General features: G+C 37.6%; 2 protein-coding genes across 2 annotated transcripts in view; both read left to right on the top strand.

Moving 5' to 3' along the window:
- The first annotated feature begins 5800 nt into the window (after positions 1-5800).
- Positions 5801-17774, top strand: rrp15 (ribosomal RNA processing 15 homolog). The gene is given in 6 exon segments (XM_052146765.1): positions 5801-6172; positions 8679-8961; positions 9089-9159; positions 10724-10832; positions 10834-10903; positions 11943-17774. Coding segments are annotated over 6 exon segments (1038 nt in total). The 5' UTR covers positions 5801-5820; the 3' UTR covers positions 12096-17774.
- Positions 17775-20841: 3067 nt separating this feature from the next.
- tgfb2 (transforming growth factor, beta 2) overlaps positions 20842-27922 on the top strand; it is a 64457-nt gene continuing 57376 nt past the window's right edge. The window contains exon 1 of the mRNA XM_052146751.1: positions 20842-21908. Within this exon, the coding sequence (XP_052002711.1) occupies positions 21542-21908 (367 nt within the window). The 5' untranslated portion in view covers positions 20842-21541. The remainder of the gene's footprint in view (positions 21909-27922) is intronic.

Genomic DNA, 27922 nt, shown 5'->3' with positions numbered 1-27922 from the left:
TGTGTTTACAATTAAATAAATCATGCTCCGAAGGGCACTTTGGAGGGAGAAACAATCATGATATTCATGTTAGAAGATGATGAACAATCACTGGATAGAGCAAGCCCTAAACAAGCTGTGGCAAGGTAATGAGGCTGACTTGCATCATCTCTGTGGCATAACTTGATTAAAAATGCTGGGGGTTGAAATGGTGGTTTGATTGAATAGTTAATCTTTCATTCTCTTTCTTTAAAAAAAATTTAATTATAATGGCATGAAGATGGAATGGTGCCCATCCGCTGAGGCAGCTGGCACTGCTTTCTGGGTGGAAAGTTTAGATAAGAGAACATATGAGCAATCATAGAGAGCTGTTTCAAATTTTTAAAGTGCAGGAGCAGCCAGTTTGCAGCAGCAACTTCACGCTATAAACTGCTTCATTGAATGGAACATAGAAAAAAAGACAGGGTAAAAAAAAAAAAAAATATATATATATATATATATATATATATATATATATATATATATATATATATATATATATATATATATATAAAATACTTAACATGGTAGCCGTCAATACTGCTAAAAACAAAGAGCTGCTGTGGCAGCTTCTGTTGAATAATGAGACTGTTTGGATGGAGGAGCTGTTCTGTTGGATTTGAATGCTTTGCAGGGAAGTTGCATCCTATGATCCGACTGCCTGGGTCTGTGTATTAATAACTGCCATGAAGAACTTGAGAGTTTGAAGCGCTTGTCTAATATCATGTGGTGTCTTGAATAATCACGAGATAGTGACTTATTATAGGAAAAGGCCTAGAAGTCTCATAAATAATTATGAGACACTGTTGATGCAATGATGCACTATAGTATGTGAAAACGTCACATCCTGTGATGTTGACTTGATGTTGATTTTAAACACAGAAAACGAAAATAATGCAAAAAAAAACTAGCCATTAAATTAGCCATTGTGCCTTCTAAAATGTAAATTCCAAACACTGGTTTCTGTTTTTACAATGGCTTATTCAATTATCGTGAGGTTGCTAATTCTAAGTTAATTTTTTATGTGTCAGTGGTGAGAGTGTTTGCACTATCTGTGGGTGTATGTGTGCCAACTGTGGGTGTATTGTATGTTAATGAATTGGTGCAAATTTGGCGCAATTTGCTATTTTCCTGAGTACAGTATATGGGCATTGTTCACAAATATTCACAAAAAAGAGCAGTCAGTAATGAAACAGGTGAATAGCAGTAAGGTCAGCCAGTGCAGAGAAAGCTTTAGTACAGGCTCTGGCGGTATTCTTCATCAACTCGGTACCTCAAGCGTTGAAGTAGGGTGCATGTTTCAGTTCGGGGCATGGGACGGAAGGCTGTTTCTGTTGATAGGTTCACGATTACAGGTCCCATGCTCCCATCCAACTTCTGATATGACAGATCCAGTAATATCACGTAAACTGCTTATACTTGTGCCGTTGTCCAATGACAGGCTGACTTAAATCCTCTTCGAGTGGCACGTGGGAGAGAGGGTGTGTCTTATAACTGAGTCAAAAGTTCATTGGTTGCTCCCACGAGTCAACAGTCCAGTGGAATTTTTTTTACTCAATTCTCAATTGGAGAAAGAAAAAGAAATAGGCAAAATAATGAAGACAAGCAATTGCCAAATACCCTTTTAAAATGCAATTTAAAAGATGCTTTTAAAAGTGCATTTAAAAGACTCACTATATGATTTATTAATTCACAATTTTATTGTTAAATATAATGACATTTTAAAACATGAATTAAATAAACACATTTAAATATGTCTATTTACTTGTACACTAATAAATTGGTTTATTTATTCCTTCGTATTATTTTATTTTCAAATTAATAGATTGATCATTTATTCCTTCATTCTTTTTTAATTGGCACTCCTGGGCTTCAGCAGGTATGAATGGAAAAAGAAAAGGAAACGTCAAACATCCAGCAACTGGATGAAGTTGCTTTTTAAAAAGGCAATTAAATGGTGCATTTAAAAATGACATTTTAAAACATGAATTAAATAAACACATTTAAATATGTCTATTTATTTGTACACTAATAAATTGGTTTATTTATTCATTCATATTATTTTATTTTCAAATTAATAGATTGATCATTTATTCCTTCATTTCTTTTAAATGGCCCTCCTGGGCTTCCATTTTAACTGTGTGGTAAATATGGTTTAACTCAATCCCATGGTTAAACTATAGTTACTGTAGTGAAACTGTGGTTACATTTTGTAAGGGTTAAAAAAAACAGAAGTCTAATAATTTTCTGTTTAGGCTCACAAATGTAAAATAAAATGACTTGAATTAAAAATAAATTTTAAATGACCAATTTTATCCCAAGAAATTGCAAAGAAAGAAAAAAATAATGAATAGAGGTATCGGTGTTGGTGGTATTGACGATTTTGGACTTGAAAGTATTGGTATCGTATCGAAAAGAAATAAGTGGCCCATCATATCACAGCGGAAACCCTGGTTGGGAACGCTGACTTTAGGCTGGGCTGGGAGTCAATTTATAAAATAATTTTTCCGCACCCCATATATATTTTTTCTTTAGCTTGTTTGGCGATGGATTGTAAAGCACTAAGACAGTTCTTTGTAAAGCTGCTTTGTATTGTGGAGTACCGAATTAAACCCATGCGGAACCTTTCTTGAGCACCTCTACCTTCACACGGACTCTTTAAATGTTGCTCGTAAATATCAGAAAATATGGCGACGCTCTTCGAGTCAGGCTGGAGGCGAGTTGGTCGGTTCAAGGCACCGGACTGGAGACGAGAGATCGTTTGTTTGCCATCAAGATAAGTTTGTTAAACCGCCATAAAACACCAAAAAGGTATTTCGGATAGTTTTAGACGGCTGTTGTGCAGTCATGGAGGAAGATTCTGAAGAATCGATAATAGAGGATAGGGAAGGATTTACGGAGGTATTGGGAAAAAGCCAAAAGAAAAAAAATTCAAAACGTAAGAAATTCAAGGATCAAGAGGATAGCGAAGATATGACGGAACTAATGCAGGATAAAGTAAAAAAAAGACAAAAGAAAATCAAGAAATTGTAAGAGAGCAAACTGTACAAAATGTTAAGGAGTCTGGATTCAAAGTTATGTTGACATTTGAAAAGAGTACAGGAATACATTTGCATCCAATAAGACTATCCAAGGCAATCGATAAAATCATTGGGTCAGTTGTTTTGGCTAAATGTTTGGGACTTGGGAGAGTTTTGATCATAGTGAAAGATATTGGGAAAAAAACAAACTTCTCAAGATTAAAGAAATGAATGGAGAAAAGGTCACAACCAAAGAGATTGGAGTAGAAAAGGTGGAAAAAGGGGTTATATATGGAATTCCAACATATATATCCACTGACGAAATGTATGAGAATTTAAGAGGAGGTAAGGTTATTAATGTGAGAAGACTGTATAAAACAAAGGAAGGACAACGACAAGAAAGTTTAAGTGTCTTGTTGACATTTGAAGGAAAATGCCTGAAAAGGTTCAAATGGGATATATAAGTTACCCAGTAAGAGTGTATGTCCCAATGCCATTGAGATGTTTTAAATGTCAACGAATAGGACATGTGGCTGCAGTGTGTCGGGGAAGGTAAGATGTGTAAAATGTGGAGGTGAGCATGAATATGATAAATGCACAGAGGTGAATGGATTAAAATGCTGCAACTGTGGAGGTGCTCACAGTGCAGCATATGGAGGATGTGAGGTACAAGTTAAAGCAAGAGAAGTACAAAAATACAAGTCTGAGCATAAAGTCACTTATGCGGAAGCAGTGAAGATCTGTAAAAGTAAGGAGGTCAGGAGGGAAGAGAAGAGGGATAATTTCAATCAAGACCCAAGGGACCTAAGAATGGAGAAAGCTAAAGAATCAGAACAACAGTGTGATATAAAAGATAGTACTTTAATAATGACTAAAGAGAACTTTCTAGCCTTTATTGTTAAGGTAATTAATGTCACTGCTATGTTGCCAAGCAGATCGGCCAAGATTAAAACAATTCTAGAAGCTGCATCAGAATTCCTAGGGATCTCTGGGATTTCAGTGAACGCAATTCATGAAATTCTAACTAGAGAAGCAGCAGTAGTAGTTTCACAGGTATCTGAGTAGTTAAATGGTGATTCATGTAATGCAATGGAACGCAAGGAGCCTTGTAGCAAATGGTCAAGAACTAAAAAAACTGTTTTGGATATGGATCATAAACCAAGTGTAATTTGTGTTCAAGAGTCTTGGCTTAAGCCAAATCTGCAATTTGTACTACCAGGATATAAGTCTGTTCGAAAGGATAGAGTTGGGAAACAAGGGGAGGGGTGGTAACATTTATAAAAGAAGGAACTATTTATAGGGAATTAAGTGAGGTCAAGGATATGGAATGTGTTGTGGTTGAAATATATTTTAGAGAAGAATCAGTTGTAATATATAATTTTTATAATCCATGTAAGAAGATTTCTATTAAGTTGTTTGATAAGATTAAGAAAGAGACAAAGGAATTATGGTGTGGTGATTTCAATGCTCATAATTGTCTATGGGGAGCTCAAATATAGATTATAATGGGGAAGTAATAGAACAGCTCATGGATGACAGATCACTAGTATGTTTAAATACAGGAGAAGGTACTAGGTATAATGTAGCAGAAAATACGGTTTCAAGTATAGATCTAACACTAATATCAAATGGTATGGCTGACCTATGTGAATGGAAAGTAAATAGCGAGAACACAATTGGAAGTGATCATTTTCCAATTATTTGTAAAATAAATATTGATAATAATCCAGAATGTGTTCTACAAAAGAAATGGTTGTATGAGAAGGCAGATTGGAATTCTTTTAGTAAGCATTGTGAAGAAAATAAAGATTTAGTGGTAAAAGATTCAGTAGAAACATTTTGTGATTCAATTACAAATATAATAATGGAAGCTGCAACATTATATATACCTCAAAGAAGGACAGGTCAGAAAAACAAAAATATTCCATGGTGGAAGGAAGAGTGCAGTAATGCAATTAAAGAAAGAAATAAGGCATTTAAACATCTCAGGGAAAATATGAATATGAGTAATTTGTTGGAATATAAGAAAGCAAGAGCTAAAACAAGAAGAATAATTAAGAATGCGAAGAAAGAAGGATGGAGAGAATTTTGTTCTACCATAGGAAAAGATACTCCTTTGGATAAAATATGGAATATGTTAAGGAATATGAGTGGGAAAGGAAGGAAGTCTACTCTAATACCAGTTTTAATTGAAGAAGGCAAAGTTGCAGTAATAGATATAGATAAAGCAAACATGTTAGGTAAGGTATTAGAAAGTGCACATAGAATAGATTTGGGAGAAGAATATGAGATAAGGAGAAAGGAAATTTTAGACAAAAATCCTGATATAATGAAGAAAAGAAATAGCAATAAAAGCTGTATGGATGTAGAGTTTTCACTTACAGAATTGAAAGTAGCTTTACATAAATGTGTCAATACTACTCCTGGGGTTGATAGAGTAAGCTATAATATGATAAAGCATCTGTCAGATAATATATTATTAAAGATTCTTGAGCTATATAATAAAATATGGATGGAAGGAATTATTCCAAAAATATGGAAGAAAGCTGTAGTAATTCCAATTTTAAAGCCAGGAAAAATCTCAGCTAACCCAGGAAGTTATCAGTCCAATTGCTCTGACTTCAAATTTATGTAAATTAATGGAAAAGATTATAGTTCATAGACTAACATATGATCTAGAGAAAAGGGTAAATTAAGTAAGTATCAATGTGGATTTAGAGGTAAAAGATCAACCATGGATGCATTAATCAAGGTCAGTAATGAAGTAGAGAAGACAATAGCTATGAAAGAGATTATGGCAGTAGTGTATTTTGATATAGAAAAAGCGTATGACACGGTATGGAGAGAAGGGTTGTTAATTAAAGCTTCAAGGATAGGAATAGATGGGAATATGTATAATTGGTTATCTCAATTTCTGTTTGAAAGAACATTTGTAGTTCAAGTGGGAGGGTGTCAATCTTTAATTTATAAAGCAGAAAATGGTATTCCTCAAGGGAGTGTTGTAAGTCCAATTCTTTTTAATATCATGATTAATGATATTTTTGACAATTTAGGATATGGTGTGGGATGTGCACTGTATGCTGATGATGGGGCTATTTGGAAGAGAGGAAGAAATTTCAAACAAGTGATGTCAGGTATGCAAACAGCTATTAAAAAGGTGGAAGAATGGAGTATAGAATGGAGTTTTAAAATGTCAACTAGTAAATCATGTTATATGATATTCAGTAGAAAAAAAGATTTTAAGGATAATGAATTACTATTGTATGGGAAACCTTTAGAACAAGTTAAAACATTTAAATATTTAGGAATGTGGTTAGATGGGAGATACACTTGGAAAAAACATATTGAGGAAGTTGATAAAAATGCAGGAGGATTTTAAATGTGATGAGGGCAATAGCTGGGAAAGAATGGGGAGCAGAAAGAGACTCAATGCTAACAATATATCAAGCCTTGATCAGATCTTCTATTGATTATGGATGCATAATTTATGGGGCAGCTTCAGAATCACTATTAAAAAGTCTAGATAGAATTCAATATAGAGCCCTTAGAATATGTTTAGGAGCAATTAAAACTACTCCAGTCAATGCATTATTAGTAGAAGCGAATGAAATGCCATTGAATTTAAGGAGAGAGAAACTGTCTTTGGTATTATGGACATCTTTAATGAGTTACACTGGAGGAAATATAGCTAAAGATGTTTTAAATAATTGTTGGGAATATTTAAGTAGAATTGAGAGAGGATATGGATGGAAGATAAATCAGTTAACAGAGAAATATCAGATTGCAAATATTGAGTGTAGTGTGTCACCTGTATGGGGAGAGGTTCGAACTGGATTATTCCTGAGGTTAAAATTGATTTAGGAATATTAGATAAGAAATGGGAATGGGAGGAAATGGGTATAATTAAGTCTCAAGTTAATAAGTACATAAAGGAAAGATTTTATGCAAGTATGAACATTTATACTGATGGATCTAAAGATCCAAGAACAGGGATTACAGGAATAGGAGTGTATATTCCAGAGTTCAGAATATCAATATCTAAACGATTAACTTCTAGATTGTCAATTTATGCTGTTGAAATGGTCGCTATTATAATAGGACTAACATGGGTAGAGGAGGTTAGGCCTGACAGAATAGTGATATGCTCTGATTCTGCTTCTGTCTTAACATCACTACTTACTAATTGTACTTCTAGAGAAGATTTGATGTGCTGAAATATTTTCATTAATATGGCGAATACAAAGGAAAGGAGTAGAAGTTGGATTCTGTTGGGTGCCAGCATGTAGGAGTAGCTGGTAATGAGTATGCTGATGAGTTAGCAAAAAATGCTTTAAAAGGGAAGAAATAGATTTTAATGTTCCATTAAGTAAAAGTGAAGTTAAATCTATTATTAAGGAAAATATTATTAAAGAGTGGCAGGAAAAGTGGAATACAGATATTAAGGGACGATACTTATATAATATTAAAAAATGGTAGATACTAAGAAAAGCATAAATGGTAGAAATAGGAAAGAAGAGGTCATTATGACTAGGATGAGACTTGGTCATTCAAGATTGAATGCATACGCTCTTTATAATTGGAGTTCATGAGTCAGGCTTATGTGAGAATTGTGGGGAGAAAGAGTCAGTGGAGCATGTGATATATGATTGTAAAAGGTATGAGGAGGAAAGGAAGGAATTGATATCATATTTAAATGAAAGAGGGAAGGTTAATAGGGATTTATCATATTTGTTAGGTTATGAGTTTAATAAGGATAGAGAAGGATATAGAATATTAATGAAATACATATATAATACTGGATTAAGTGAAAGGATTTAGTTTAGAATAAGGATGGTCTGTTTTGTCCCAGATTTTATAGTCCAGTTTGGAGGAGCTGAACACGCAGCGCCAAGCGGACTATGGGAGATGGAATGAGATGGAGCATCAAATAAATAAGGATGATTATGTGAGAAAGAATCAAAGGAAATAATAATAATAATAAGGAAAACCTGATTAAAAGAAATCATGACTGCATAACAGCAAAGGTAGGTGGCGATATGCACTAAGAATGCAACGCGCCAATAAACGAAAGAAGAAGAAGAAGAAGAAGACGCTCTTCGAGAAGCCACATGTTGAGGTTAAAGATGAAAATGGTGAGAAATGTCACAGTAGAATTAAGTTAACATACATTGCAACGATATGTATTGCTGATGGTTAATCAAACGGCTTTCACGCGCGTTCGGTTACTGACGGAGTTGCCCGAATCAACAGGGAAAATAACATTTATATTGCTTTAATTGTTACAGTAGGATGGTAAGTTTTACAAAATTGCAGCACGGTTCAATGGCGGATGGAATAAAAATATATGTTTGTTTTGAAATATCGATGCCAGTTGTAAATGCACATCATCTTTCCAAGCTTCGTTGATTTGTTGCGAATCTATTCTTCATTAGGAAGGCAAACTGATTGGTATTCTTATAAAGTTTAGGTGTTACAAAAGCTGAAATTTATTTGGACTAAGATACAGTGATCCAACTTCAACAATGGAATTATCAGAATTAAAGTTTGGGATTTTTATTCCAAGAATGTTTGTTTTTAAGGCCACCTGCTTGAAAAAATTCACCATAATAGTTCAAAAAAGTTTTATTTGTGTATGTTCAGATGAAGACTATGAATATTCTGATGATGGTGTCAGTGAGCACGAGGAGACCGCAGGGAGTGATGGAGATAAGGAAGAAGAGCAGAATGGAGATGCAGAGGAAAACGACAATCCCAATGCTGGATGGGCTGAAACCATGGCCAAAATCTTGGGGAAGATCACTGAAAGCAAACCAAGCATCCTCCTGAAAAATAAAGAAATGAACAAGATCAAAGACAAGAACAAGAAAGAGTGGCTTGAAAAAAAGAAACAGGTATTGAGTGGCCATCTGATCAATTCTACTTTGTATTTGTCTTGAACTTGCAATAATAATCTCATAAGAGGCATTAAAAGGCCAACCACTAGATGCATGTCAAGTCACACATTTTAAGAGCTTGTCTTTTGATAGACTGATAAGAAGTGACTGTGGGAGAACGTGCCGGGAGAAGCCTGATGTGGTTAGAGGCCGAGACCATGAGAGGAATCTACAGAGAACTGCAACAAGGTGAAATATCATTCGGACAAGTAGTCATTTGTGTACTTCTCTATGGGTGTGGTGTTAAAGCAGCTGGTAAAAGCACAGGTTGTTGCAGGCATCTTTTTAACACAAAATTCAATAAAGGAATTATGCAGATCAGGCATACGGCACAATCAAACGTTGCCAAATGCAATTTGCACGCACAATTCCAATCTTTCTCCCATCAATGCTCAGCGATTCTGAGCGATATGTTGTGGAAGATTCAGTAGACCACCATGATCTGACACTATCCGTGTGTTCAGACCAGAGGAGGCGAGAGCATCGAAATTCACTCTGGCTGCCCTGCCAACAACGCTATCGAAGATTCGTGGATGCTCTGACGTAGTTGAAATAGGCGGCAACGTTCGTTCGGAATGCTTGGTTTTGTGACATGTCGACCGGTATCTTTTTGCCGACCTATCAAGTAGCGTATATGCGCATTAAATGTTTTAAATGTGAAAGAAATCAATTGATGGCAGAAAGTAATTAAAATGATTGTTGTTTGTTACAAAAATAAAAAACATTTGTAATTACAAGCTTGTTTGGTGGGAACCAAAGTTTACACTGCTCATTACCATAATGTTACCTGCACTTGATCTTTCCTCTGACGCCCCAAGACGCGCCAGCCCCGGACACTCCACTTTTCGCCGCCGAGCGATGCTGGCTGGCATAGACAATGAATGACTTCCGGTCGAATTGACACTCCCGACGCCTCTGGTCTGAACGCACCATATGCTGTTGGGGTTGACCAATGTTGTTTTTTCAGGGCCGATAGCAATTATTAGTGAACAAGAAGACTGATGACTGATATTTGGGGCCAATATTTGCATTAAAAATGAAACTTTTGAAACACAAACTCCTACAGAAAACATCCTTTAAATGCCTATGAACATATTTAATCAAATACTGCAAAACAGAACATGTCAATATTATCTTTTGGAAAATACTGGAAAACAGCATCAACATAGCATGTTAAATAATGTTACATTTCTCCCACTCAACAGTTTCCCTGGATTTGAACTCACGACTCCAGGGGTGGGAGTCAGCGTCTTTACTCGCTGAGCTACCCAAACTGATTTATTAGATTTTCTTATATTGTACATTTATACACTGTTGGCAACTTCCCCCCCTGTAGTGCATTTGTAAATTTTTCTTGCACACCTTTGTTTCCTATAATAAAAGGAACTTTGATTTATCTCTCCAGGTTGCCTTGCATTCTAATAAAGAACATACAATTTGAATCATGTTGGAGTATATTTAAAAGTTGAAAAAATCAAGATTACATTTTTTTGCCATATTGCCCAGCACTAGGATGGATAGACAATTTGATGGGATGGATGGATTGATGGATAGATAGATTGGCTGAGGTTAGAACAGGCTGAAGAACTGTGCCTAGTTTGGTGGATGTTGCTCTTCGACATCCATTTAACATTTCTAATGATGACTTGAAGTTTTTCAGCTATTTAGTCATCCAAATGCGTCCTGCGTTTTAATTGATTATTTGTTTTCCATCTGGACATCCTTGTTGTTCATTCATCTGTTGTTCTGTTTGGGGTGTAGTGCAGTTGTTCAACGCGGTAAAGAAACATCAGATGAACGTGGATCAAAAGATGAAGGATGTCGGCGGTTCAGAGAGAAAGAAAGCCAAAATTCTGTCCTCTGTCTAAGAAAGACTTTATTGATGTTCTACGAGGAGCAGACTCACCTGCCATTAAGAAAGAAAGAAAAGCGGTACGATTACATGATCTTACCATGAGCTCCCAATTTCTTTTCATTTGGCATATCTTCCTTGATTGTAGTTTTCATGAAATCATAGCCTGAACCTGTTTACCTTCTATTACATGTTCTTTTGGTCTTATAATGTTCATTAATAACCAAGCATCCATTTAGTCATTGTTTCAAGCTACTATTGTTGGTACATCATCTAAAAGTTCAAGCAGTAATGTAGTGCAGGCTGACATTGTTACAATGGGTTCAGAAGTGCTACTGTTGGGATATGTGATCAATTTGAATTTCAGCCTCAAAGTCCCAGTCAAAAAGCCCCTCAAATGTGAAATGGTCACATCAATGTTATGTTTTTTTGGTCTGCTTGTCGTCATATGGGATCTCGTACAACTCTTCACAGAGTCATACCATTGAGCACTTTGTCCTTGGCATTATTTTTTCAATTCAGTATAGTCACTTTCCCACTGGTGGATCTTCTCGTTGTGCAGTTACAGAAATGGAATAGAAAGTGTGATGTCTTACTGACCGAGGAGGTCTACTATCACTCACAGAAGAAAAGACTCAAGCTGACTGACATGATTTCAGACATTTTACTCTGATAGATTTGATGTTATCTGGGTCTGAACACATTGAACCCTGAGACATATGTGGCTGTGCTGCCTCTATATGAAATGAACAATGTTTGGAAAAGCATGCGTGCAAACTACTAATATTTCTGTAGTATGAGTACTGAGCACTTGTATGCAGACCTACGTTTGCCATAATGTGCAATAAAAAACAGAGCACACTGTGTTGCTATTTCGGGCTGGATGGACCATTCAGACAAATCGAGGAATGTTTTAATCGTGCCATGCTGTTGCACTTTTGGAGAAATCAACCTACAACTTGCTTGCTTATTGTTGTCGCTGCATATTAAACTGCAATGGGAGAAATAATTTTAAGAGTAGAAAAAAAATGTATGCACATTTCTTTAAATTTCATCTCCCATTGTGTCCAGTGTGTGATTTATGTGCCTTGATCTTTTTCTGCTGGTTGATCTCTGCAGACAGCAGAAGTGAAGGTGGAGAATCCAGCCTGGAGTGTGCTGAGAGATGACTTCATGATGGGCGCCTCCATGAAGGACTGGGATAAAGAGAGTGATGAAGAGGCAGGAGGAGACCAGGATCCTGATGAGGACTGCAGAAGTGAATCAGACTGATTGCATATGTGCGTCATCAGCGCATACAGACTGTACCAAGAGCTAAGTCTCTACACGAACCAGAGTTCCCTGTTGCTGGGTCACATTTGGCTGCCTGTGGAATTAAGTGAGACGCTGGTTTGTGCTGTTTGAACTGGATCTGTTCATATGTCCTGCAAACAGGGTCTTTATTGATGAATCCTGCAACGTTTTGCCTAAACCGTCTACTATTTCTGTTTATACTACAGGGCTGTTGAATGCTTGATTCTGATTGGTTGAGAACGTTCTAAGGTGTGCAATTATTTTCAGGGAAACCCACGGCTAAAGTAGTTCCAGGCAGGTCTTGACCGCATTACAGTTCCATATCACTTCGCGTAGTCAACTGTAATAACGGAAAATAGGATACAATTCATAACAAGAAGTGACAGCGACAAATCCACTTCAACTTCAAGAGGAAAAAAATGACAGACTATTTTGATATTTCCGAAGTAAATTTTAATATTTATGGTCAACATAAACATTTTAACAACTGGGCGACCGCAGTATTGGATAGCTCAGATGAAAAAACAAATAAACGGAAGAGGACATCAAAGGCAGCCGGCAACAACAAAAGACATAAAACAATCAGCGAAGAACAGCTAGACCGACTCGAGGCTGAAAAACATGAAGAAAACACCAAAAAAACAACAGCTTGGGCTGTCAATGTGTTTAACATGCAGTTTAATTTTAATAAATAAATTCGTTCGAATTAACGAATGAATTATAACGTATGAATTAATAAATAAATAATATGACGCACATGATTTTCTGTCTCATTATTGCAACCTCTGTCTCTCTAATAACTACACTAATAACTGTATTAGTCTGCTGTCAGTGGGTCAAACCTCCGTTACTAACTCTAAAATGGCGTTTTGGAATTAGCAACGGAGGCATGGGATTAGATGCGTAAGAAATTAGTCCTACATACAAGAGCGTTTTAATGACAAAAACTTGACAAACGTCTAGAATCACATCATCTGAACAATGTTTCGAGGTGTGGTAACTGTAGTATAAGCGGAATTATTGACTCCGGGCCGTTGAATTATTAGAAAAATAATGCACACCCGAGGTGTAACGGCTGCTTCGCATCGTGACCGCATTACCACCCCGGGTGTGCATTATTTTTCTAATAATTCAACGGCCCGTCGTCAATTATTCCTTACATATAGTCATTTTTTCCATATGTTTTGCAAGTTGCCTAATAAATATTTTTTACATTTGTCAGATGTTTTCATAGTGATGTGTCCAGTATGTTGCTGTTAAGTGTGTGGTATGGAGAATTTCGAGATGTTCACTTCATAGCATTATGAGAACGGGCCAGATATTTCATAATTTCAGTAAGGGGTTGACTGAGTAACTTTAGCCTTTATGAAATGTTTGTTGCCATGTTCTTTTTGCCTTGTATTGGTCATTTGGATAAGTTACGTTTTAAGTTCAGGTTTAAGTTAAAAGGAAAAATGATCCACATGCGTAGATTTCTGCCCATTACCCAGATTTCGCGCTGCATGTAAACACTTAGCCGACGTTCTTCAAAACAACACAAAGCATTAAATTCTGGAGATTTATATTTTCTTGAGTACATTTCTAAAAGAGGCCATTTAGACTAGTGTCACAAATGAACTTTTCTATTAAGGGGCAACATTTGCCCCCTTGGAGTTGTTTTTTAGAGGAATTTTTATTTTCTAACCATACAAAATGACAATATGAAGTAAATTGTGTTCAGAGAAACGGATTGGTTGCCTATAAATTAAAATGAACATCAAATAATTGCATGTGATAAATAGTGTACTAGGTCTAGAATAGAAAAACAAATATATTTGATGGTACAAATAAGAAAAATAAATGCCACTTTTTGCCCCAACATTTTATTTGTTGGGGGACTTCTTTGTCACCTTCAGTGAAATTTCTACACCAATCATCTATGTGATTATCTAATCAGCCAATCATGTGGCAGCAGTGCATAAAATTATGCAGGTATGGGTCAGAAGCTTCAGTTAATGTTCACATCAACCATCAGAATGGGGAAAATGTGATCTCCGTGATTTGGAGCGTGGCATGATTGTTGGTGCCAGACGGGCTGGTTTGAGTATTTCTGTAACTGTTGATCTCCTGGGGATTTCACACACAACAGTCTCTAGAATTTACACCGAATGGTGCCAAAAACAAAATATCCAGTGAGCAGCAGATCTGTGGACTGAAACACCTTGTTGATGAGAGAGGTCAACAGAGAATGGCCAGAGTGGTTGGAATTGACAAAGTATACAGTAACTCAGATAACCGCTCGGTGAAATTGTTGTGAGAAGAATGTGTCAGAATGCTATTCTAAGATGTGGGTTGTTTCTGTTTTGGTGGCACGAGAGGGACCTACACAATATGAGGCAGGTGCTTTTAATGTTGTGGCTGATCGGTGTAAGTAAGCCATTTGTGGGTTTACCTTCCCCAAAAGTATAAACACTGAACCTCCCAGGCAGTCAAAATAATGTTTACATTTTGAGCGGCCCACTCAGCTCCACCCATCCCTTTTTAGCTCAACCTATAGCATGAGTTTGGGGCGTGGCTTCTTGTAGTAAACTGTTCAACGGGAGAACATGAACATCCATGGCACACGTGTTACAGAGGAAACGAAACTTAGCTTCGGCAAAATTCAGAGACTTGCTAGAGACAAAGAGACATAGTGGAGGAATTTTTGGGATTTGATTCTTGCGATTAGATTCATGTTGTATCTCGACAGGTAAACTACACTCTGGTATTGCCACACAAGTTAGCTCATTACTGTTGAGCTTCAGATAAATTCGTAAACTTGAAGGTGAGTAACTGATTTTTTTTTAACTATCCAATTAAGATTTTTTAACTTACTGACATTCTTTAAAAAGTTAACATATTTTTTCTATATTATAAATAAATTAAGAGTGCAGCCCGCAAGGGTACAGGGTTCCAGCGACCCCTGACCTTTCCGAAGTGGAGTAGCCCTGGTCTAGTGTGTCATTATAAGGCTACACCTGCCGAACCGTCAAATCTGGGAAAAAATTGGCAGTGTGTGTTTGTGTCTTTTGCTTAAGTTTTTCATTAAACTATTATTTATATACACGCTGTTTCTTGCCTCCTCCTTGCCAGTCTAAATCCCTTTACGCTTGACGGACAGCTGCCCGTAAACAATCTCTCTCTCCTCGCACCACCATCCGCAGTTGGCCTTTATCCCTCTCGGAGGCTTAATTAGCCTGATAAGGGGCGGGGTGTGCAGAATCGCGACCGGCCCTGCCCTCCGCCCTGTCACATACATATGTATAAAACAAACAGCTTTGTTGACTAAAGAATGTTTTGAGTGGATACAGTGACACCTGTGACGGAGAGGTTTGGCGAGCTTTGTGTGCACACATTTTAAGTTTGTACATTTGTACAGAGATGATTTCACCTCTAAAGAACTAAATTGGGCCAAAAAATTGCCAAAAAAATGACTAAAACAACATTTGCAACAAGTGGGGTGGGCGTAGATTTAAACTTCAATTAGTTCTGTCTATTGTACATAACATGTTATGAAACTATAGTTATTTAGTCATCATGCGCAGAAGATATTTTGTTCTCCTTACAAAAGCATTTTTATATTGATATTTGTTGACCAATTCTGAAATGTTTGTATCATGAAATCAAAGCTAATATTATTCAGTTAAATGTGTTTTGGTGGCTTTTTATGTTTATCAGAATTCTGATTTAATTAGTTATGACTTCAGCGTTTCTTCAGGGTTTTTTGTTTTCACTGAGTGCTGTTATGTTGTTTTATTATTATTATTATTATATAATGATCATCTTATAAAAAGAGTAAAAATAAATTACACTAAAAGATAAAAGAAAGGGAATTAAGTGTCAGGAGTATTACAAAAGATAAAACAATTATCAAAGGAAAAAAGATAAAAGGATTAACAAGTTTGTTTGTGCGATTGTTTGTCTGATCCCTGCTCAAAGATTGGAAGTGACCCCCTGTTTGGAGGTCTCCAGCATGCAGCTATACCTACTTGGATTGGTTCAGTGTCTGTTAGCAATCTGTTATCTAGAACAAAACTTGCTACGGAGCAGGTTAGCCGTGTACAGGGCCGTAGCTAGTGGGGTGAAAGTTGGTAACGAATCCAGGGGCCCAAAGGTCCAGGGGTCCCATAACGAATTTGAAACTGTATTATTTTAAGAGGAAAAGGGTCCAGAGCAATATATAGCCCAGAATTCTTTGCTACGTCCCTGGCTGTGTAGTGTAAGTTACTATGGCGATGAACGCAGCTAAAAGCCGTCCAACCTTCATGGTACCTAAAACCCAACGTTAACACAAACTTAACTGAACGTTTTCCCTCTGAAGCTGGCTTCATGGTACAGGCTCCTGGTGTGTTAAACTGCTTTCACTTGTTCCTTTAAACAGTGTAAGAAAACGGCATTCTCGTTGACATGATGTAGCCTATCAGAGCGCCGCTTTTTGGAAAAAAAAAACGTTTTTAAGAACGTGTAAATGTGGTGATTGTCATCGTTAGAAACTATGTTTATCCTTGCTGCAAGTAAACCCATAGTTAAAGTAGTATGAGCTGTACAATACTTTGTGCACTAAAGAGTGTAGAGTTTCAGTGAACACAGCCTTTGACGTCAAAGGAAAAAAAGTGGGAAGCTTTGATCATTCTATTTGCGTTGATAAGCGTGAGAAGCACTGGAGAATCCTGTTCATCCCAACATCAGAAACGTTGTGTTCTGTCATGTCATGCCATCTCTTGGGAGAAAGTTTTTATACCACACGTCTTCAATGGGATAGGATGGAGTATAAAGTGGAACTGAGAAGGACTGTGTGCCTTGGTGTCCAAATGTCTCCACTGTATGTTTGTGATTGTCAGTGCTGGTGATGTTGAGCACAAGGTGGCGCTGCTGTCAAAGTAGTGTAATGATCTGCAGGTCAGTTCACATTCTGACCTGTATGGAGAAGCTCGTTCTATAAATGAGAACTGAACTCCCATTGCATCTATACCTTCCATCTTGATATGAGCAGGCCATATGGTGATTTATATTATCTTGAGCTCATTAGGATAGTGCTGACCTCTGCATACCGGCGTTGTCGGGTTGCCAAGAGTTGTCACCTTTGGCTTTTGACCTTTTAGGGTGCAGTTGATTCTAGACTTTCTCTTTATCTCTCTCAGTCGAGCTCTGTGTACACTCCCAGTTGAGATATATTTACCCAGCGTCTCGGACAGTACGCTGTCACTCTCAGAGTGTGCTTCAAGTAAAATGTTCATTTCTCACATCATCACTGTGACCTGCCCTCTCCAGGTCATGTTGACACGCCACCCAAGAATCAGTCAACCTCGCTGTCTGTCCTGTTTCTCCTCCACTACTCATTTTTCACATTTGAAGTAGATTTCTGTTCGATTTTTAACATTATATTTGACAAAGAAAGTTGCATTGTGATGATTGGAGTGTGACAGGGTTGAGCGTTTCAAAGCAAAATAGCTGCTGTTATCAAGGTTATTGCTCTCCTGTCATTTAAATTATCCAGTTTTAATTAAAATAAAGGTTTTTTATACAAATGTGATTTATCATATATATATATATATACATACAGTGTGTTGCAAAACACAATATCAGTTCCTGTTCAATATATTATTTAACATGACTATTTTCTTGAGGTTAATAAGTGATGTGAACATATAAATTATTGTGTTGTAATGGAAAATAATGTTTTTTTTTTTTACATGGATAATTTTTAATGTATGATTGTTTTTATATAAACAATTTTTGTAGATATGAACACATTTATTTATATATTATAATGTTTATTATAATATAATATTTATATGTTATAATATTGTTTATTTAATATTTGATATATCATTTCTATTACTGGCTACATGTATAAGTAAAAATGCATTTAATGCTTTAAAATATTTATAAAAGTACTCTATGAAATCACGTTTTTAAAAGAATAAGTTTATCATTTCTTTTGAGAAACTAATATAAGATTGCAAAACACTTTATATCAGATTTGTGAGCACTTCATCAAATGTTGATGAGACAAATATTATTTTATGGTACTTTAATTCATGGAATGCCCTGCATTGAGTCTGTGTTGATTTTGATTTAGTGATAACATCTGGTTTACAGCAGTGGGCAGGCCAGTTGGGGGGTTCTGAGGGGCTGTCTCTCTGATAAATTACTGGAGTGTGGGTTTGGGTATAAAAGGCTTTGCAAATTATTTTTTAAGGAGAAGCTTAAGAGATGGAGGAGTAAATCAAGCAGGTGCAGTGAGGGAGCTGGAGGCAGAGCAGGTTCCACAGGTTGGAGTATAATTCGGCCCTGTGATCAACTGACTTCACAACCTTCCAACAATGGTTATCATCTAGAATTTTATGCACAGATGCTACAGCTGGACCCACTTTCTCATTCCTTATCAGCTGCCTGTGTCATAACAGTAGCAATATCATTAGCCACCACTTGTATTTGCAGAATTTTATATGAAAATAAATCTTATAATGTTCAGTGAGGCTACTAATTGTCTCCGTTAATTTATAGAGAATATATATATTCAAATTCAGAGAAGTCAACATTTTCATCATTGCAGAGTATCCCATATGAACACAATGAGATAGGATGTTCTGTCTAGGCAAGTTTTTAAGGGTACAATCTGTTGAGGATCGTCTGGCATTACCCAAAACAAAACATAAACGAAATATTTTGTTGACATAATAACAGTATTTATGTTTTTGATCATCATCTGGGATGTCTGTTGCCTCTTGTTACCTCCTCAGCATGGCCGTCACTTTGTTTTAAAAAGTAGGGAGGATTTTTCACTGCAAAAAGCGCAAACATGCAATTCTTAAAGGAATAGTTCACTCCAAAATAAAATTCTCTCATAATTTACTCATCCTCTTGCCATCCCAGATGTGTATGACCTACTTTCTTTAGCAGAACACAAATGAAGATTATTCGAAGAATATTTCAGCTCTGTAGGTCCTCACAATGCAAGTGAATGGTGGCCAGAACTTTGAAGCTCCAAAAAGCACATAAAGGCAGTATAAAAGTAATCCATAAGACTCCAGTGGTTAAATCCATGTCTTCAGAAGTGATATTATAGGTGTGGGTGAGAAACCTTTTAACTATCTTTTCTACTTTCACTTTCACTTCCACATTCTTCTGTTTTTGGTGATTCATATTCCGCGTGCATATCGCCACCTACTGGTCAGGGTTGGTCAAATTCTTATGGATAACTTTTATGTTGCCTGTATGTGCTTTTTTGAGCTTCAAATATCTGGTCACCATTCACTTGTATTGTATGGACCAAAAGAGCTAAAAATCTTTGTTTGTGTTTTCTGAAGAAAGAAAGTCATACACATCTGGGATGGCATGAGAGTGAATAAATGATGACAGAATGTAAATTTTTCATGAACTATCCGTTTAAGGAGCTATTGTTACAAGATCTGACCCTCAAATTTATTTTTAAATAATAAATAATATTTTGACTTCAATCAAACCATTTGATTATATTATGTATGTTACCACATCATCATAGATTAACATTTCTATCAGTGGGTGGTCACAAAATTAGTTATAGCACATATTAACTAATATTTATTTGGTGTTTTACTGTTTTATTTCTAACATGTATACATTTTATAATTGCTAATTTATGAAGAGAATCCCTGAAATGATTACATGTAATCTGAGACTAAACACTTATCTGTCATTGTTCAAGATGATTCATTTAAAGGTTTTTCAATAACTGTCCAATAAGTGAAAGGATTGTATTAGTTGCGGAGGCTAAAGTCCCTCCATAAAAAGACGTATTTTTTCGTAGATGTGTTATAAAAAATGTTCAATGGGCTCACACTGACTGATCTGATCACAATGGAGATGAATTTGTTCATAGAATATTGAGGTGTAGTCCTAATGAACTGCTAAATGTGATTGAAATGAACAGGGACCCCTTTTTGGAAGTAGTTATTTTAAATAAGCATGAATTGTAACTCAAAAAAGCATCATGCTGTTTCAAAAGTATATTAATAAGTTGACAAATATTATCCTATTACTATTGCCCCTATCTTTACATTATAATATCTCTACACTATAACCCCCAGGGGCTTCTAACCCCAAAGTGTGGCCTCCTTTGCCACCTTTTATTTTCTTTTTTTATGAATTTTAATCCAAACAACCTTGTGTTATTAATTTGTTTTCACAAAATGATGTTTCTCCATCAGTATTCACCATTTTTGGTGTGCCTTTAGCCCCGAGCCTATATTTAATTTGATAACTCCATCCAACACCTGCCACTGTCGGCCCTGGGACATTGTAGGTCATTTTTGGCTTCAGAGTTCTAATATCACTAAATATAACTTTAATAAACCAAAAACGCAGCTGTATGTCAGTGGTTGTATGCAGAATCGTCCTCAGTTGCGTTTAAAAGGTTAACAGCTGTTTAGTAACGCTTTGGTAAAGACCCTCCTGCTTTTTGTTTTGACTCTTTTGGGAGGGTCCAAGTCTGATTTAGGGAGGCCAGTCCCGTGTGGCAGACTGGCAGGACCCAGTGGGCGTTAGGACCTGACCACAGTGCTCCAGTGAAATGACACGCTGAGATATTTACACTCAAGTGCTCGGTAAACCCTCGCGCTGACGAATCCCCCGGTCTCACCGTGATGATCACAACCACGTGGTGAAGTCAGTCCCTTATAAAGCTCTCTCTCTCCAACCGGCTGCCTTCAGATGTGTGCGGATGCGCTGGCAGAGAGAGCGTCGTTTTCCACCAGCAGGTATGGAGGAGTGCGTAAACTGAAGGAGGAAACACTTTTGCCTGCTCTTCCAGAAGTACCACATCATCCAGTTCTCTTTCTGGTTCTCAACTCTTAGAGGCGCATCTGCGTTAGGACGCGTCAGCTCGGTAACGTTTTGTTTTCTTCAGCATCAACTGGTGCCAAACGCGCATGGCGATGCGCAGTGCGGAGTGAGCGGATGCTATTGCAAGTGAAAGGCGTGATTGTGCGTCAGTTTGGAGGAGAGTTTGAGGCGCTCTGATGCGGTGGAGGTGCGCGCAAAAACCCCGCTGGCGACGCGTCTGTGCTCAACACCCAGTCTGCAGTGCTCTGAGAACCACAAACTTATCTTTGGGCATTAGATGGCCACATCAATGGCTATTTTAGTGTCCCGTGATTTTGTATTGAATTCACAATTAAGTGATTCAGAATGAAGATATTATTTGTTCTCCCGCATTTAACGGATCTGACAGACCATTTTATGTCGACGACTCGGATGGATTTGCACGTACAATAAAAAAGAGACGTTTGTCATTGATGATAGTGCGCGCAAGAGCGCAACGAGTTGCGGTTTGCTTCGCCAGCGAGTCAGTTTAAAGCTGTTTTATTGAGATGATTGGATTTCTTCTTAACTTGTGTCATTAAATAGCATTTTAAAAGTCGCCTATGGTACAAAAACAAACGCACAAAATGAACTTCGTCTTGAGTCTTCTCCTAACCTTGGATTTAGCCACGGTGGCCGTCAGTCTATCCACATGCAGCACTCTAGACATGGATCAGTTCAAGAAGAAGCGGATCGAGGCCATCCGTGGTCAGATCCTCAGTAAGCTCAAGTTGAGCAGTCCTCCGGAGATCTATCCCGAGCCCGAGGAGGTGTCCCGGGACATCATCGCCATCTATAAAAGCACACGGGACCTGCTGCAGCAGAAAGCCAACGAGCGAGCGGCCACCTGCGAGAGGCAGCGCAGCGAGGAGGAGTACTACGCCAAAGAAGTGCACAAAATAGAAATGCAACCATTCTACCCTGCCGAAAGTAAGTGTTTCCTTCCTGTTTGACGTGTTTCTGGGATGGGTGGTGTAGTGGTGAAAGCTCTTGGCTTGGTAACTCAAAGGTTGTAAGGTTGATCCTTCCCCTCAGGTTGAACTTGAACCTGTAATTACAGTGTTGGGGAAGCTATTTTGAAACTCGACTTTCCCAAGCAACTCATAACTTGGCTACAGTCAAGCTACTCTTTTGAAAAAGTAGTTAGCTATACTACAAGCTACTAAAAAAATTTAATTGAAGCTATTTAAAGAAGAAAATAGTTACCAAATAGTTCTATTTAATTAGGATGACATTCCCTTAATAAAATGAACCATGGTTTTACCACAGTAACTATAGTTTCTATCAGGAAGATTCGCAGACTTCAGTGAAATTTAAGATTACATTTATTTGATGAATATAAAACAGAAATGTAATGACTCTCTTTGGCGTAGGCCCCTTCTGGCGGTCCGAAGGGGTTGTACTCGGAACCCTCATATCCTGCCGGAGATAGGACAGGACTCAACTGGTGATGGTGGGGTGGTGGAGGTTGCCGTGTTAGCACACTGAAACAGCAAAGTGATAGATTGCAATGGCTTACATGTGATTGGCTAGGAGTTACCTAGCTAATGGTGTGATGATGTACAGCTGCAAGTCTTCCCACTAGAACTACTTTTAACAATGGTATTTGTCAGGGCCGTTTCTGATGTTGGGTACGTAAGTGAAATCCTACTTTGAACCAACCTTTTTCTTTTCTCCGCTTCTGACTTAAAGGTACGCTTCATGATGATGAAAAACCCTTTGAGCATGTGCGTGCGTGCCAGTAGCATCTAACTACAACTCTCTCATTGCTGTTACATTCTCCCTTCCCTCTGAGGCCACTAGAGGGCACCCTATACAACTGTCTTACTGAGCCATAACAACTGCCTTAGTCTTACTAGCAGCTTTTAATATATATATATATATATATATGAGGCCGAGTGCTGTAGGTAATCACAGCAGTGCTGATGTAGGGCCATATAGCACGATTGTGAGTGTGATATTGCTTATATACAACAGTTCAATGAACAAGTCAATTAAAAAAAAATTGGAAAAACCTAGTACAGTCATAAAAATGCATTACTTTCTTACGCGATGGCTCATAATCTGCCGTTGCTGGTTCAAAACAAATGATGCATCCAAGCCTTCTTTAGTAATTCAAAAATCGGCAATAGGATTCTGAATAGGATTCTGAGATGATAATCTCCTCACCACAATTGTACAGAGTGGTTATCTGAGTTTCCTTAGACTTTGTCAGTTTGATCCAGTCTGGACATTCTCTGTTGACCTCACTCAACTACAAGGTCTTTCCATCCACAGAACTGCCACTCACTGGATGATTTTTGTTTTTGCCACCATTCGGAGTAAATTCTAGAGACTGTTGTGGGTAAAAATCCCAGGAGATCAGCAGTTGATGTGAACATTAACTGAAGCTCCTGACCCGTATCTGCTTGATTTTATGCACTGCATTGCTGCCACACGATTGGCAGATTAGATAATCGCATGGATTATTGTTGGTGCCAGATGGGCTGGTTTGAGTATTTCTGTAACTTCTGAGTTCCCAGTGCTAAATATAAGGCTCAGCTACTGTCACACTACTGGAAAAATGTAAAGTTAGTAGTGTCACTACCTTTAGTTAAATAATTGCAATAACATAAAAGAATTGACTTAAAATGCATATAATTTTAACTTTGTTATGTTTTTGTTTGTTTATTAAATATTGATACTATATAACTTGACACTTGACTTGATATAATAGATCTACCAAGTTAGTCCTCTTTTGACCAAAAAAGGTAGCAAAAATGCATATGATGCATATGGTTTGATTTATCGTTTGAAATGAATAATTTTAATATTTTAATAATTTTTAGAAAAATAAGTTAGGCTAAACAGACTTATTTCTGTGTAATTTTTTGGACTTTTTTTAATTGAAATAACTGTCAGCCATGGATGAGATGCAGTGTATGAGAAAGCAATAAAAACGAAGTAGCTTAAAATGTTCGAGTGTAGGTTAGTGATGTTTTATCAATAATCGTTGCTTGGGTGTTCAAAGATATTGTCGCTCTACACCCCCCATCAAGATTTGGTTTTCTTTATGAAGTTCTTGCAATTAAATGTCCTATACTCATGAGTTTGTGTTAAAAAGAAGCTTACCGATGTTGATAGTCTTGAGCACACATTTAACCGATTGTTGTCTAATGTGAACCTCATGTGAGATGCAAGGTGGGACAGTTTCACTTTGCTGTCCAAGTGCATAGATGTTATTGCCAGTTTCTTGACGTACATTCTAAATGACCAAATGATATTGATAATTTGTAATTTAGGTAATGCTTTTAACCAAAGTGACTCACAATACATAAATTACAGGTTCAATCCCCTCTGGAGTAACTCTAGAGGTTTTACATCAGGATCAAGTGCACAATGGTGATGACTCATGCGTCAAATCTTGGGAAGGTTTAAACACACAACCTTTCAGTTACAGCACAGATTTAACCACTAAGCCAGAAGCACCACATCACAGGCTGTAGTGTGGTCTCCCAGTATCTATTTTTACAGCTGTCTGTTGTGAGGACCTTCGACCCTTGTGCACCATCTCTAGTGCATTTACTGGAGTTTCCTGATGTACAATTTCCTGAGAGGTAGAGTACTTACAGCCCATTTTTTATAAACACCATTGCAAAGCATTGATTCAGGAACTTCTAGTTTGCAGTCCTTCTTGCTTCCCCTCAAAATGCACTTCAGTGTGCCTCGATACTGCCCAACTTTGTCTTCAAAGTCAGGCCTGTATAAGCAAATCAATGATTTACATGCCTGTATTGTTTCATTAATTATGTAATCTTTTTCATTTCCCAGATCAAATGTGAGTATACTGCATGAAAGAAAAATAAATTAGTATATTTTGCATTAAATGTTATTCTTGGGGCTCTGCCCGTTGTATTAATACTCCAAATATGAATAGAGATGGCACGGAGCCAGCCCCAGTCAGCGAGGCATTTATTGGGATATAAATAATCCAGTGTCAACATTTTTTAATTCAACCTTGGCAATCTGCACTTCAGATTGCGCATTCTGCAAAGGCAGCATTTTTAAGGCCTTATACACTCACCGGCCACTTTATTAGGTACACCTGTACATCTACATATTCATGTGATTATATAATCAGCCAATCATGTGACAGAAGTGTAATGTTTAAAATCATGCAGATACGGGTCAGGAGCTTCAGTTAATGTTCACATCAACCATCAGAATGGGGAATTTTTTTAACTCAGTGATTTGGAGCGTGGCATGATTGTTGCTGCCAGATGGGCTGGTTTGAGTATTTCTGTAACCGTTGATCTCCTGGGATTTTCACACACAACAGTCTCTAGAATTTACACCGAATGTTGCCAAAAACGAAAAACATCCAGTGAGCCGCAGTTCCGTGGACGGACACGGCTTGTTGATGAGAGAGGTCAGAGGAGAATGGCCGGACTGGTTCGAGCCGACAGAAAGGCTACGGTAACTCAGATAACTACTACAATTCTGGTGAAAAGAATAGCATCTCAGAATGCACAACATGTCGAACCTTGAGGCAGATGGGCTAAAACAGCAGAAGACCATGCCGGGTTCCACTTCTGTCAGCCACAATCAGAAAAATTAGCCTGTTTTCATCAGCAGAAATCGAGATATGTCAGACCAGGTGATGTTTTTACAATAATCTACTGTTTTTGTGAGCCTGTGCCCACTGCAGCCTCAGTTTCCTGTTTTTAAGCTGACAGTAGTGGTACCCGGAGGGGTCTTCTGCTGCTGTTGCCCATCTGCCTCAATGTTTAATGTGTTGTATGTTCAGTAACATTTTTCTGCATATTACTATTGTAACGCATGTTTATTTGGGTTACTGTCACCTTCCTGTTAGCTTGGACCAGTCTGGCCATTATCCTCTAACCTCTGTTAATAACAAGCCGTTTTCGCCCACAGAACTATTCTCTTTACACTCTAGAAACTGTTGTACGTGAAAATCCCAGGAGATCAGCAGTTACAGAAAGACTTAAACCAGCCCGTCTGGCACCAACAATCATGCCACAGTCTAAATCACTGAGATCACATTTTTTCACCATTCTTAGGGTTGATTTGAATATTAACTGAAGCTCCTGACCCATATCTACACGAGTTCATGCACTGCACTGCTGCCACATGAATAGCTGATTAGATAATCACATGAATAATTAGATGTACAGGTGAACCTAATAAAGTGTCCGGTGAGTGTACAGTAGGTGCGCTCCCAACTCAAAGGCTGTTTCAAAATGTTGGCAGCAAAATGTGCCAATGATATGTGGATATTATACAGTACATTACATTGTTTTAAATATGAGCCTAATTATGTTTCATTGAAAACCTAAAATTAAACCCATAGCTAAATTTTTGCTAAATTATTTTTTCCTGGCTTGTTGTATGTATCGCAGCAGTTTCCTGAAATGAACACCAGAGGCCCTACAACAACAATTACTTTTATTAACATTCACTTAAATCATGGGTATAACGGCAGAATATCAGTTCATAAACACTCGTAACACTTTTTCTCACTCAATACAATCTTATGACATCTACACTCTTACTATAGTGCATGACTTGTAAGACAATATATTTTAACATTTGCATTCAATACCAAACACATTTACAAGTTGTACGAGCATGGTCAAACTGTGTGGTATCTCAACTCGGGGTACGAGTCCTGAAGAGCACACAAGTCAACACGTGAGCTGAAAGTTTCACAGAAGCACCAAAAAACAATGTGGTTGCTTGAGCAATTGCGTTTTTCATGTCACCTGTGCTTTTAGAGAACCACGGTTAGGTTTAGCTTTAAGGTTTATGGTAGGGAAGTCGGTTTTGTTGATGTAAATCTCGATAGAACATTAACATTAAAAACATGATCTGTTTGGGAGAATTTTACTCACTTTTTGCGCTACAAAGTAGACATTTCACCAGAACTGCCGCAATGCATGCAATGAACCATGTTATATAATTTTGCTAAACTGTCACCACAGACACAAAATCTTTGTGTCGGCAAAAGGAAAAGGATCTGCAAAAAGTAGCCAAGCAACCAAATGTCCAATCAACAATGTACAATTTATCCCAGTGTTTGTGTGTGTGCCTTGTTTTTGAGAATAGCACTGTTAGCTTAGCAACATGCTAATGGCAAACTCTGTTAAATCACTTGTCAGTCAAGTCTTCTATGTGTCTCTCGTGTGTGGAAGCGCTATGTATGTGGTGTACAGAGTTGCTGCCTATGTAGACCATTTCAAATCAGTCACTTATGAGGTTCCATTTGAGTTATGATGCTGCCTCCAAAGAAAGCAAGACAGCAAGGAGGCTTACTGGGTTTTGAAATGGAGCCAATGTATGGGAAAGAAATAAAGAGCAAATACAAAAGAAAGACTATATAGGACGTGGTTAAATTTTTCCTGGAAATGAACTTTTAATGGGGTGTCCCATGTCAGAATAATGTGTTTGCTAATACACACACACTCAGTCTATCAGCCTTATTTGGTTGGGCGCCAGGAAGTCCTCGCAGGCCGCACTGCTGGGCACAATGGCACTGGAAGCCACACAAAAATGCAAGCGAGAGAGTGGGGCTCAGTGAGACATAGTGCTGGCAGAGCCCACACAGCAGTTCTTAAACTAGAGAGCAGTGTGCGTATACTCAGCACCGTGCCACATGCTCCATGGAAAATTCCACCCTGAGACCCACTGTTGCTGGGGTGTGGAGAGCTCAAGTCACTGGAGAGGTTTCCCCTCTCCCCCATACATGCTTTCTCCACACCTCCATGCAATCTCGTGTGCTCTTAAAAATAAAGGTTCTTCAGTGACTTTTTGCAGCACCGTAGCTTCAGAAAAATGCGCCCATCATACAGTATAAAGATCAAGAATGTAATGTGTTTTTTTGTGCTGGCTGTTGTGTTCATTGGAGATTAAAATATTTGTTGATATTACAATATAGGTTCTTCACA

This window comes from Xyrauchen texanus, chromosome 17 (genome assembly GCF_025860055.1).
Source record: "Xyrauchen texanus isolate HMW12.3.18 chromosome 17, RBS_HiC_50CHRs, whole genome shotgun sequence".
Taxonomy (NCBI): Eukaryota; Metazoa; Chordata; class Actinopteri; order Cypriniformes; family Catostomidae; genus Xyrauchen; species Xyrauchen texanus.
Note: the sequence above shows the minus strand (reverse complement) of the source record. Positions and strands in the feature narration are given on the sequence as shown.